The following is a 13,024-nucleotide window of genomic DNA, read 5'->3' as shown; positions in this document are numbered from 1 at the left end:
AGACTTTTTCTATTGAAGTATACAAGTTAATGTCTATATTAGGTATCTTGAATGTGGTCTGTTAGAGCTACAGTGTGAGGCAGACTAGTCATTTTGACATAATTACAGCCTAGTTAAGATGGGGCAGCCTCAGGAAGAAGATGGAGCAGCCTCAGGAGGAGGTCATAATTGAGTGCTAGGTAGTGGGAAAGCAGCTCTCCAGGCTCAGCTAAGAGGCTCGTGTCCAGCTGTGTAGTCTTAATGAGACCAGGAATGTTGTAATTGCACTTAATGAAGCTAGAATCTTTTTTTATTCCTTTCCCTCCCCCAGAGGAGATTGCTGGCCTTTAATTGGAATGGGAGTACACGGGAGAATAAATCCCTTAAGTTCTCAGGGAAAGTTTTCTACTCACTGGAAAGACTAATTTGAATTAGGAAATATTACTTAAGTATGATACTAGATTACTTCCTTGTGAATACCTGGCTTCCCTTCCTCTGTAGAGAAGGGAAGTTATGCCAAGGATTAGGGGTGACTTCTTGCCCTCCTCATCTTGTATATATGAATGGAGGGGGTAAAAGGCATTAAAGTCACCTAAATGCACCCCTAGAGGTGGGCTGTCACCAAGCCCCATTAGTGATTGAATTCTCTGGCACTGCCAGTTTTGGGGATGGAGTTCAGAAAAAGCTGAGTGACAGGAAGCACTTAAGTCAGAAATATCCGTATTCATGTCCACACAGAACAAGGCCTGCCCAGAGGATTGTGGAAAGGTACTATATTCTCTAAAGAAGAATGATTGCAAGAAACAGTCCTTGAATTCCATCAAAATTTAATAAGAAAGAAGCAAGAGGCTTATGTTGACCACTTTGTTGGAATATCCAGTTAGTGACTTAGCATTATGGTTCTTTTCTTGTGCAGGTAGCTAATAAGGCTTAGAATTGCCACAATGCCTGCTAAGGCAACCACAGCAACCATAGTTGGAAAAGCAACATATCCAGCAGTCTCATGCCCTTTAGAGTCCACAGCGTCTGGAAAGGAAGCAGACATTCAAGTCTTAAGATCATTGAAACGAAGTGTAAGTTGACGCTGAAGTTTTACACATTAAAGCTCCCCAGAGAAGGAAGTGAAATGAAGCTTCAAAGAGCTCATTCGGGAAGCTTGCAACAGGGTGTAGTCTTATCTCTCAAGCCAACCTCCTCCTCTCCCTTCTCCACTCCCACAGCTGTTCCCACTTCCTACTTGCTTTCACTCAGATCAGATAGGCTGACACCTGGAAAGGACCTTACAGTCCCAGCTCATTGTTTAACTTTCTGGCACTAACAGATATGATTAGTTGTCCCAAGTGCATGATTTCTTGCAGCTTATTAGCTAGGGATTTGAGAGCTTAATTTCAAGTTCTAGGCCTAAAATGAAGACTATCTGGGCTGAAGATATAAAATATTAACAGTAACATAATCCAGTAAAGACTTAAGCTTAATAGTAGCAAGCACATGTCTTCTGACCTATTAGTCCTATTTTTTTTTTTTTTTTTTAGAAACATAGTCTGAAGTTCTTGTATAGTAGGCCAAGATTTGAGGACCAAGATTTGAGGATCCTAATGTGGCATTAGTGACAAAACTGGAATCCTTTAGTTACAGTGAGAGGTCTCTGTACAGATATAAGATGGCTTAAACAAGTAAAAAACATTACAGAACAGTAGGTAGAGTATATGATTCCACTTGTGTTCAATGGGGATTTTTGGAAGGGCACACAAGAGACTTAACAGAACCTATTGCTGGGAAGAGACTCCTCCTCTTCTTGTCTAATCCGGAGCATGTGTTATCTATGCACAGTTAAATTTGACATAAAACCAAGAACTTGAGTCCAAGAAGTACCCAAGGCTTTAAATCCATACCTCTGAGTGAAGAGCTGTCTGACAACAGGAGGATGGGACCCGGGAGACTCACTATCATTTTCTCTTCCTCAGTGGCTCCTGTGGCTGGAAACAGATAGTTTGACCTCTGGGATAATGAGTAGTGGTAAGAAGTGTGCTGAGGGATTACCTAGAGCAGCTCCCCATGGAGCCCCTGCTCTAGGTGGTTTTGCCTGCCTTCACAGGAGAGGGCATACACCTTACTGTAAAAGCAGGATGAACTATCAAAGAACATCGGAAGACAAAGTTCAGAGTCTACCTAGACTCAGGAAGAGTGACTCAGGAAGAGTAACTTTAAAGTCTGCAGAGGATCAGGCTACAGCTCATGTGCAAAAAAAAACGTGTCCCTAGGACTGATGGAGAACCTGTGTATCTCAGACTCAGGTTTCTTGTGCTCTTGGGACTAGGTGAAGAACAAGGGCACTCGTTCTTAAATTCTGAAAGGTTGAGGCTTGCTGTAAACTCACATTAATGAGGACTTGAAATTTTTACCTCGCCTGCTTCTGGATGACACAAGGCAGGTCACAGAACACAGAGGGAAGTCAGGAGAGAGTTGATTGCAGATTGAGGCACTGCAGTGGAAGTAGACCTGGAGATGGAACAAGAGTTGAGTAAAACTGATGTCTCACATTCGACCTGTCCCAGGTGACTTGTTAATCACTTACCAAGTGAGAGAACGCTTGGGCCTCTGACACAAAGGCAAAGGTCTTCACGTCAAACCTCTGATAGTGATTAGGATAGGTCACAGAGGAGCCAACCGGATGGAAGGTGGTTCTGTGGTTGTCCAGGTTGTATTCACAGCTGGAAGGTACATTTCAGGGAGGGACATCAGCTGAATTCACCCCAGAGTCTAACTCAGCATTTGCTCAAATTCAGTCACACGTAACACCTTCTACCTGTACCTTTTTTTTTTTTAATATACCTCTGATTTGGCCTATCCAACAATATTCATGGAGTTATAAGTTGTTCATGCTAGTTTTTCTTCTACTATGTGTTAATACAATTTCAGTACCAATTTGTTTGCCAGATAAATTCATCAAGAATTATGTAACTCTTCAGATGACACTGGCTTAATTCTTATTAGTCTGGGTATCTTTTTTGTCCCAGGCAGTTAGTATATGTTGCTGAAAAAACAAGGTGGAGAACTCCTGCCATTTTATATCTTAGATGCTAGCAGAGTATAGAAGCTATAAATTAGTATGTTAGGTAGCATGTAAGTACTAACAAAAGAAGAGTTAGACCAGGGTAAGGGTGCAGGAGGGTCAGGGTAGGCTTCAAGGAGAAGTGGACACTCGAGCAAGCCTTGAATGGGGTGAAGGAATGAGCTGCATGAATGTGCTGGCTACCATGATCGTGGAGCAGGAGTGCACCTGGAGGATACAAGCTTAACAGATTACAGCAGATTCAAAGAAAGATAAGGTGCAGTTCTGTCTAGGTGCCAGCAGAGCCAAGAGGATAAACACCAACATACAAGTGGGTAGCCACAACTTCAGAGCACTGTGACATTCAGATCTAGAGTCAGATGGGCATTCATGTTCTACCATTTACTAACTATTACTTTGGGCTAGTTATTTAAGTAGCAAGTTTGGGTTTCTTTATGAAGTGAGGTGGCTAGTGTCTCTCATAGAGTGATGAGGTTCCAGTAATGCATCTGGAGCACATAGCACCATGTTTCGCCTATGGTAGGTATTCAGTAAATGGATAGGAACTAGAAATCTCTTCTCTCCAGATATTGGCATATTAAAGCCAGATTTCCTTGGGAAGGATCTTATACTTTTAGATTCAAGGGTAATAGGAAAGCATGAGTCACCTTATTTGACCAAGGACTGGTTGCTAAGAAACAAGAACAAAAATCAGGGCCTTTGACACAGTGCTCCTCTCAAGCCCAAGATCATTTTATTCTTTTTACTGGCAGTTTGATTAGCTGGGATACCTTATATGGAGAATACATACCCATCCACGACAATATTCCACTGAGGGAGAGAGGCTGGGTCCATGGTGGATGTTGCCCAGCAGTCATCTAAGACCAGCTTGATGTTGGGGTCAGTCCTGTTTATGACTCTCACTTCTAGGTAAATTGGTTGGCGGAGGTATCTCACCACAGGGTACTCCTTCTCCCCATATGGTTGCAGGTAGGAGTTATCTGAAATGGAGGAGAAGCCCCTCTGGTACTCAAGTAGTTGATGGTCACAACAGAAGCTTAAGCATCGCTACTACTCTAGTCTGGTGGCATCAAAGTTCATTTTAGGGAAGAGTTCCCTGAAAGTATTTAAGCAGATTTTTTAGGTTATAATGTCTCACCTGGGTAGGTTTGCAGGGTCAAAGCAAGTGGACCCGGCTTCACTGAGGCCATTGGAGGAGGAAGGCTTTCAACACTGGTATTTATTAGCATGTTACTGCTGCTGTAATAGCACCTCACCGTCATTCTGTAAGAGTGGGTGGGTGGAGTTGTTAAGAATTTTAGATTAAAAAACTGCTTGAGTTTAAGCTGGGGCTTAAAAAGTCAAGTAGCAATTGCGTTCACACCTGAACTCACTATCTCTGGAAACTGTGCTTGGAGGAAGATCTGCCCAGAAAGCATGGATTTCATTTTCATAGATGACCTTGTCATTCTTGAACTTAGAGTAAGGTTAGAGAAAGTGGTTAATTAGTTATCTCAAAAGTAAGTCTTAACCTCTTGCTATGGGCCAGTACTAACCTTATGTCTTGTTCCACATCCATTCAGGGGTATGTGAAACTGCACCAGCCCCCGAGATGGAGCTTTAAAGATTGGCTGGCAGGATGAGTCTCCCACCCTGAGGGTATCCAAGTTGAGAGCCGGTTTTGTTTGATGGCTGTAGACCTCAATGTCCATAAACCCATCCTGAGTACATAGCTCCCCTGAAACTAGATAGTGGTGAGAGTTAAAAAAAAAAAAAAATCTGTCTGCCATGTGACTATTGTCATCTACCAATTTGAAGTGTGATGGAAGTTTGAATTTTTATCAGGAGGCAACAGAATTTGTCTTAGGTCTTTGTTTGGGAAAATACCTTGATAAGCAGCTTGAGTTACGAGGGGAGACCCTTAAGGTGCCAAGACAAGAGTGAGTCTGCTCTGTATGAGCAGAAGGATTTTTCATCCAAAGGAAGAGGCAACAGGAGACGTGGCAAGAAGCACCAGGTGAGGTAAGAGACTCATGAGAAAAACCTGATGAGGCTTAAAGTGCCGTCCCTTGTGTCATAATGTCCCTTCTTTCAAGGCTCACAAATCTTGGTGGTTTAAGGGGAAGTTGAAGAAGCAACTGATTTGTCCCATTTGGCTTTGACCTGATACAGGTCAGTGAATAAAAGGAGCAAAGGGGCAGAAGCAATACTACACAAGAGGAAAGACCTACTTCCATATTCTTTGAGGGATTTTTCAGGAGTTTGGGGAAATACTTGTAGTCCCTGTAGTTTCAGGTTTGAAGCAATCTTGATTTGGATGGTAGGCTTAGGCTTCTAACATGAAGTATATCCAGGTTACTTAAAAACATGAAACAGTTGTGAAACCTACCTGTATGTGTATCCTAGAAGTGTTATCTTTCTTAGATCCCTATCACAGCAGCTTAGACTGACATTTCTGGTCTGACCAGCCTTTCATTTCCTCAAAGTATAAGCAATGCAGAGTCTGAACTTCTATACACTTTCCCACATGCAAGAGCTAAGAGAGAAAGAATGTAGGAAACCGTTTAAGAAAAATGGTCTTTACCGATGGAAACTGCTGACTCACAGAGACACTCCGGATAAATCACCATGGATACCATCTCCAGCTGAATGTAAAAGGTCAGCTTGAGTGACGACAAGTAGAACTGATAGGGTAGGCATTTTTCAGAGAACTGAAATGAAAGAATGTCATTTAGCAACCACAGCCTGTTGCGACCCAGAGCAGTCAAAGGAGGGAGGAAGGAAGTACACTGAAACCTTCAAGGCACACTCCAGACTTATTATGGTTTCCCTTTAAGCCAGAACAAGAGACCCTATCACTTCTCCAGATCAGGATCCTTCCCTAGGAAGGAAATTTCTTTCTTTAAGCTCATGCCCTCCAGTACCCAGTACTGTATGCTCTTTGTACTAGACACTGGAATTTGATCTGTTAATTCAACCTCTAAAGAACTGCCAATCCAGGAGTTATAAAATGTTATTGCAAAGCACACACCAACATAAAATTATTCTTTGTTGTCCCTGGCAATTGCCTCAGTCAAGACTGGCCTCAGTGAGGACAGCTGGGGACACTTGTTTGGCTCAAGCTGTCCTGTTTCAATAGGGCATGAGAGGTTCATCATCAGAAGCTTGATAGCAGTTTGTTCTATTCAGTGAACTAAGAAACTTAGGAAAACTTCCATTGCAGTTAAAGAGGCTTGGTGTTTGAGAGTAAATTTCAGTTACTTGAGAATTCACTTATGCAAGGTGTTCAAATGAGGCCTTCCAAATTTTGAATTTTTTACACCAGCAATTAGAATTTATGGACAAGTCAGCAGCTGTATCAGGGTAGCCTAAAACGCTATGCTTCAAGTCAGGCTTCCATAAAGCTCAGTGACTGACAATGGAACGTACTTTTGTTTTGAGGAGAGTTTTGCTGAAATGCAACCTCAAGCCATTTGTTGTTTCCACATCAACCCCACTGTTGTTCAGCTGGCTCATAGCAATGTTCCTATTTTCAAAGCTCATGGATTTTAACTTCCCAGGAAACTCTGGTATGGTGAGAGTCATGTGTGTGGCATTACAAGTCACAGGATCTAGAAGGAATGACAGAACGATCAGTTTTCATTAAGCCCCTAGAACAACGTCTTCCACAACTGGAGTTGTCCCTTCCTAGGCACTTACCTGACACACAAATGAGTCGTGATGATAAGACGATCGTCTGCCCAGGAGATACATGCGTAAGCTTCAGAGGCACCATGTAGAGGTGGCTGTTACCTTGCTGAGGAGAGGCATTTTCAAAGACATTGGTTTACCTGAATTACTTGAATTTCTAACCAATGCTGGAATAGTCAGGGCAAACATACTCAACTATTGGGCACTGTCTTGGCCCAAGTAGAGTTCAGGCATTTTGTCCCAATTGTTCTGCAGGTGCTCTAGTTTTAAAATCTTGTACTTCATAACATCTGGCAAAGTAGTGTCTACTGATATGACCTGTAGCTGATCATTTCTAAGCAGATATGAGCTCTTGTTTTATGACTATCTTATGGTATCAGCATTCAGAGAGAATGTTTAAGATTCAGCATATGCTCAGTGTATAACAGGACTGTTAACGTGGCTGACATTTGAGCACATAGGTGCCAAGCCCTGTTCTGAGTATTTTGGCACATTAACTGATTTAATGTAGTGTCATGATTGTTGGTCCCCAAAGTGCCGGTACCTACTGTAAACACAGTACAGGGCAACGATAAAACAGAACACCTTAATTCGTAAAAGAATTTCGTAGTACCCTAGCTCCATATTATGTAGTTAATTTAGATCTATGGAGGAAGAGGGAGAACAGATTGAAGTCAGGACCATATCTCTTTTGTTCACCATTGTATGTCTCCATTTTATCTTTAGTACTTAGTACAGTGCTTGGCACAGGGTAAGCATTAAGATACCTGTTGAATGAGTTGTATTCTCAATTGAGGACATGGTTGAGATCATGCTTGGATTTAGAAATATTGGTTTGTGCCTGGATCGTGGTACAAAAAGATTCACACCTACCGAGTAGTGAGTCACTCCAGTGGCGTGGAATGACACTTGGACGCTTATCTTCTGGTTGTCAATCAGGAGATTATACCCTTGGGTCATAGCCTCCTGAAGGGTCAGAGTTTGGGCTCTTTCGCCGTCACCAACTGCAAAGGTCCATCCCATCTGAGGTTTGGGATCCTAAAGTCAGAAGTTTCATTTAGAGGGCTGGTGCTCACCTTCACCCCAAGACTATTGTCTATTTCATATTTTAACCAGGATGGAAGTTATGTCACCTTTAATATAGAACTAAAGGTTACTTAGGTTTGTAATTTAAAAAATAACTTTCATACCCCACTTTCATCAGCCATGCCAGGAAAAAAGTGAAAGGTAAACTGGAAGAAAAAAAAAAAGATGATGTGAGGCGTTGATTTGGAGATTTCTGAAATCATGTTACCTGAGAGGATGTGGAAAACACCCAGAGCAACTGCTGTGCGATTCTGACACCACAACGCCTAGTTGTGGGATGAAGTAGAAGCACAGGCAGTCATGAATCCTAGCAGTGCCCTTAGATACCATTTCCTCTTTGAGCTTTTGATACCAAAAGGCAATTGGAAGATCTAAGCTCCCTTTCAGTTGTAAGCTGAGATACTAAGTCCTTAAATGTACAGCTTTTTACTATGTGCATAGAAATCAAATACTCTGTCAAGCTGCAGTTCCATCACTGTTAATGAAGTGTGATTATTTTTGTCCACTGTTGATGTTCGCTGTTAGACTATAAAGTCCACGAGTATGTGATTGGTCTCTTTTGCTCATTTGCTATATCCTAGTATCTAGCGTAGGGCCTGGCCCATGATAAGTATCCAGTTTGTCAAGCTACCAACTGAATTCTTTTTATGGCTAGACATGATGTGCTGAGTGCTGTATCTGCCTTCTCAGTCAATTCTTAAAGCCATCCTATGAGGTATTGCTGTCCCCCACTTCAGACTTAGAAACAAAGTCTCAGTGTGGTTAAGAAATCAATCCAAAGCTACACAGCAAGTCAGTAGTAAAATACAGATTGCAGTCCTGATCTTGTTCTGAAGCCCAGCTCTGTCTAGACCACATTTCCCCCGCAGTAGCTGGGTGAGAAGCAGTCAGCCTGCTTTACTCACAGACATGAAATCCTTCAAGCAGACTGTGGATCCCAAATGCTGCTCGTGGCTTTCTGCTTGCATAACTGGACAGCTGATGTCATACATGAGAGCCTCTTGTCTTAAGGCAGCATTGTCGTCCATGAGTTTGATGGTCATCTGATGCTGGCCAAGCTGTATGAAAACGGCATAGTAAGGACAGCGTGCTAGGACCTCAGTGGGAAGGGGATTCCAGAGTACCAGCTGATTGGTAAAACCCTTAACGTTGACAAAACCCCTAACGTTGGCAAAACCCTTAAATTATCAGTACCACGGGTTCTAGAAGGTCCCTCATTCCTGTACCAGGAGATGCTATAGCCTCTTTAGATATCCCAGGAAAGACTCATACATCGGCAGAGAATAATAGTTCCTTGAGTTTCAGGGCTCAGAGTCCAGTTTTTATTTTCTTTTTACATTCACCCTATATCTGAATATCAAGGTCCTGTTTGGTTTGGGGCCTGAACCAAGATATTCAAATACACTTATTGAGCACCTATGTAGCAGCCATTGTGCTGGGTGCTGGACGGAGCCATCTTTGCCATTTCCCCTGGCCCAAGGAACTCACAGTCTAAAGCAGGAGTCAGCCAACAATTTTCTGTTAAGTGTTAGTAAATATATAGACCTTGTAGGCCACACATGAGTGCTAACATGTTTTAAAAACTCTTGATAAAACAGAAAGCATTCTTAGCTTGAGGACCATCACACACACAGATCATGGGCTGGATGTGGCCACCCACAGGTGATACTCTGTAGGCCTCTGGTCTAAAGGAATGCAACCCTAAGCTCCCTAAAGTTGGGAAAGGCCATTTCAGAAGGGAAAGTGTTAATTACCGGAGATCTTCACTATAGAATCAGATGAAGTAGACGGTTAAACTTGCAGACTTCTAGGATGCACCCCAGACCTATTAAGTCATCAACTAAATGAACTAATTCTGTACTTTCCAAGTTCCCTAAGTGATTGTTTGCACACTCAAACTTGGAAACGACTTAGGTTGCTTTTACTGCTCCTAATAACCCTGATTGGGCAATACTATTGCTTAACAGTAGAAAATCCTATTGTTCAGCTTCTGCTGGCCTTCCAACACATGTTTTTACAGCCTAGAGGTACCAGCACTCTATTTGCCAGCCCCAAAATAGCCTCCCCTTTTCCATGGGGGTTAGAGATCAAAATAGCTCATGTTTGATCATTTGTTGTGTCTAGATGCTATGCCAAGTCCTTCATCTGTATTATGTCGTTAATCTTTAGACACCATATGGAGAGATATCATAATCCATTTTCCAATGGGCAAGTAGAGGCTTAGAAAGAGTAGCTAACTTACCCCAAATCACATCTAGATAGTGGCAGAGCCAGAAATCAAGCCCAAATCCTCAACTCCAGGGTCTCTTAACCTCAGCGTTGGCATTTGGGTTCTAACATGTCTGTTACCGAGGGCTCCTCTGGGCAGTGGAGGCTATTTAGCAGTATCCTTGGCTTGTACCCACTAGACGGCCAGTAGCTGCCCTTTCCCACCCCACCCCTCAACCACCTGTGATAACCAGAACTGTCTCCAAACATTGCAGGATGTTCTCCGGGATGACAAAAGAAATCACCCTGATTGAGAACTACTGCTCTACTCCAAAGCCTTAACTCCTAGATTACTACTTCCCAAATCACTCCTCAAACAATTACTTACTACTCTTTTGGTACAGGTTTCATATGGGGCCTTCAGGGTGAGCTTTTCTGGGTCCAGAACATAAGTGCAGTTCAGCATTTCAAGACCAAGGGGATCTACAGAAGCAAGAGCAATTTAGACAGGAGATGGCCAAGAAGTACATTTCAGCGACGTTGAGTCAACCAGAGGTACATAGCCAAGACTGCCAATCCATTTCTAAGGTACTTCAATCACTTCACCTTTTATTTTCCCACCTGAGTGATATAACCCAAACTCTGGGAAATGCTGTGATTTGAAGATAGATGTTTCCTAGGGGATTCTGAGATAAGACAGATTTCCAAAGAAAGACAGGGTCTTCCACTCTCGGAGGCATCATGCAATTCAGGGCCCCTGTGTCATCATGGGTTTTGGGTGCCAGTTGCTCCAGGGTTTGTGTGCTCTGCTCACCAGGAAATGGAGATGGCCTTGAGCCAAGGGCTTCTATTAAGTAAGACTAAGATGAGATAATACACATTACTTACCCACCACAGATGCGTGCTGTATCTTGTTGGCAAGAATGCTTGGAAACGCCACTATCATTCTATTTTCATAGCAAGTGACAGTACCTGAAGAGCAAAGGAAACACATGGGGCATCTTTGAACACAAGAGGCATGATTCCTACAGAAGTGTATTGACGGAACTCTCCTCTCCAACAGACAACAGGGAAGATGCCAGTTGGGAGAGGGAAAGCTTGCCTACCACCCTTGAGGAAATTACAGATTGGTGGGAAAGATATAACTACAATGCAAGATACCAAGAACTGTAGGGAAGGTATCAATTTGGTGCCTAGGGCTTTCTGAAGTACTCCGGGATAAGCCTGGATTTGGGTTAACACGCATGCATGCAGGAACCAGGCTGGAACCCTGATGGAGATGGGGATGGTAGGTCTGTGAAGAACTGGAGAAAAGTTTTGTCTAAGATTTTTCAATCTGAAGTTTAAAAAATGCCCTAAGTAAACCCAAGGACACACTTTTTAAAGACAAACCAATCTGCCTATAACCTGACACTGTGCACCCTCTGGCTCAGATGAAAATTTTGAAAAACTCATTACAAGTGGAACGGCTCTGATTTTGTCTGTTATGTTGACGCTTTCCTTAAGCGTGAGCATGTGTTTGAAGACGACTGCTCCCAAAGATGGGGGCTTAGTGTGTGGTGTGCTACTCTTTGGATGCCGTAAAGCTTGAGGCAGTGAGGGAATAGAAGGTAGTACAGGTGTTTTTGCACACTCCTCCATTTAGCTGGTAGAGCAAGCTCTAGGTAAGCAAGGGAAAAACTGTAGTGACTTGATCAAGCTTATAAAGGGAAGGAGTGGAGATTGTCTAACCTATGTTTGTGTTTCCTCGCCATCTAGGCACCCTAGGTACAATCTGTTCGAGAGATGCTTAAGAGCACTTCCCTCACCCAAGAGACCTACCTGGGAAGGCAGGATCCACCAACTGATGAACACGTATTGAGTTCACCGAAGTCAAAAGGGCGAAGAATAGAGGAAATGACCTGTAGGTGCTGGAGGGCATGGGGGAGAGAGTTAAAGAGGGACGAACTTCAGCAGACACGGACATTATGTCCTCTCCCTTCTGCCCCCAGTTACCTCCAGTCTGCACTGAACCAGCTTGAGGGTCTCCCACTGTCTCCTCTCTGCCTGTACGCCATGACCGAAGACACCACCAAATCAGCCAGGCAGAGGGGTGTGCTGCTCTGTGCTTTTATAGCAGGAAGCAGGCCATGATCCCGCCCTCTCCCCACTGGAGACACCTGAATCTTCTCCAGCCCTCCCAGCTGAGAGGAGGGGACTTGGGAAGGGAGAGCCTTTCTGGAAGGCCTGAAATAAGTGGAGTTCTGCGCTTTCTGACACTTGCCTTGCTGTTCCACCAGCTGCTCTGCGGGCCAGCCATGAAACCAGAGTTCCCTGAAACTGGCTCCAGGTGAATGAATTGGTGCTTTTTTTCTTTAACACTGGGAAAAATTAGGATCTTTTGGACAAAATCTTTACAGCTCAAATGCACAGTGAAAGAATGTGGTGGGATTTTTTTGAGGAAAGAACATCTCTTATTCACGCTATCTTTAAGTAAACCTTTCCTTTAAGTTACTCCTGGTCTCCTGGCTATTGTGGACACCATCCTGGCAATGTGCATGAAGAAGTACCTTTGAAAAAAATGGATGAAGCATTATTTTCCCCCAAGAATAGATTTTAAGCTTACTTCAAAAAATGTCGACAATTACAGAAGGATATGGAGAAAAGGAAAAAGTCATCCACATTTTACCACTGCTAATACTTAGGTATGTAACTCTATGGTCTTTTTCTACGAACACCACACACACTTAAAAACAACCTGAGATTGAAGTATAAATTATGTTTGTAACCTGCTTTTACTACTTAATATGTCATGTACATTTTCCATATCAAACATAAAGATCTCCATTACCATTTTTAGGGTTGCATAGTATTCAATGTCTAGATAAATCAGTGTTTAACTGTTCCCTAATGATGGACATTAATATAGCTTCCTGTTTATCATCATTATAAACAATAATCTGATGGACATTCTTGTACATTTCCCTGGTTAACTCTCAGGATAAATTTCTGGAGGTAGAAATTCTGAGT

The 13,024-nt window shown here is 42.8% G+C and overlaps 2 protein-coding genes across 4 annotated transcripts in view; one reads left to right on the top strand and one right to left on the bottom strand.

Annotated features, from left to right (window-relative positions):
* Positions 1-859: 859 nt before the first annotated feature.
* Positions 860-12,072, bottom strand: ZP2 (zona pellucida glycoprotein 2). Its single transcript, XM_030872120.2, has 18 exons — positions 12,011-12,072; positions 11,837-11,925; positions 10,904-10,987; positions 10,404-10,498; positions 8,713-8,865; positions 7,912-7,953; positions 7,595-7,759; positions 6,731-6,827; positions 6,461-6,642; positions 5,616-5,742; positions 4,588-4,775; positions 4,416-4,507; positions 4,191-4,315; positions 3,843-4,032; positions 2,555-2,690; positions 2,382-2,478; positions 1,872-1,955; positions 860-1,005 (listed from the first exon to the last, which is right to left on the bottom strand). Exons 1-18 carry the CDS (start codon positions 12,070-12,072, stop codon positions 860-862), a joined length of 2,154 nt encoding a protein of 717 aa, XP_030727980.1.
* The window catches only part of ANKS4B (ankyrin repeat and sterile alpha motif domain containing 4B), a 37,426-nt gene continuing 25,336 nt past the window's right edge, over positions 935-13,024 (top strand). For 2 of the 3 annotated variants that reach the window (XM_060285608.1, XM_060285605.1), the window contains exons 1-3: positions 935-1,052; positions 10,420-10,603; positions 11,774-12,699. In XM_060285608.1, the coding sequence (XP_060141591.1) occupies positions 12,629-12,699 (71 nt within the window). In that variant the 5' untranslated portion in view covers positions 935-1,052; positions 10,420-10,603; positions 11,774-12,628. The remainder of the gene's footprint in view (positions 1,053-10,419; positions 10,604-11,773; positions 12,700-13,024) is intronic. The other variant, XM_060285606.1, reaches the window with a different exon arrangement.

The sequence above is a fragment of the Globicephala melas genome, chromosome 15 (assembly GCF_963455315.2).
Source record: "Globicephala melas chromosome 15, mGloMel1.2, whole genome shotgun sequence".
Lineage (NCBI taxonomy): Eukaryota > Metazoa > Chordata > Mammalia > Artiodactyla > Delphinidae > Globicephala > Globicephala melas.
The sequence above is the reverse complement of the archived record's forward strand: the minus strand, read 5'-3'. Positions and strand labels throughout refer to the sequence as shown.

Excerpts from the sequence above, each read along its gene's own strand:
- ZP2 (XM_030872120.2), bottom strand. The coding sequence starts at position 12,072 with ATGGCGTACAGGCAGAGAGGAGACAGTGGGAGACCCTCAAGCTGGTTC. Across the intron at positions 2,691-3,842 it reads TGGAATATTGTCGTGGATGG|CTGTGAATACAACCTGGACA; the intron begins GTATGTATTCTC and ends TGTACCTTCCAG. Across the intron at positions 1,006-1,871 it reads AGACAGCTCTTCACTCAGAG|ACGCTGTGGACTCTAAAGGG; the intron begins GTATGGATTTAA and ends CTTCCTTTCCAG.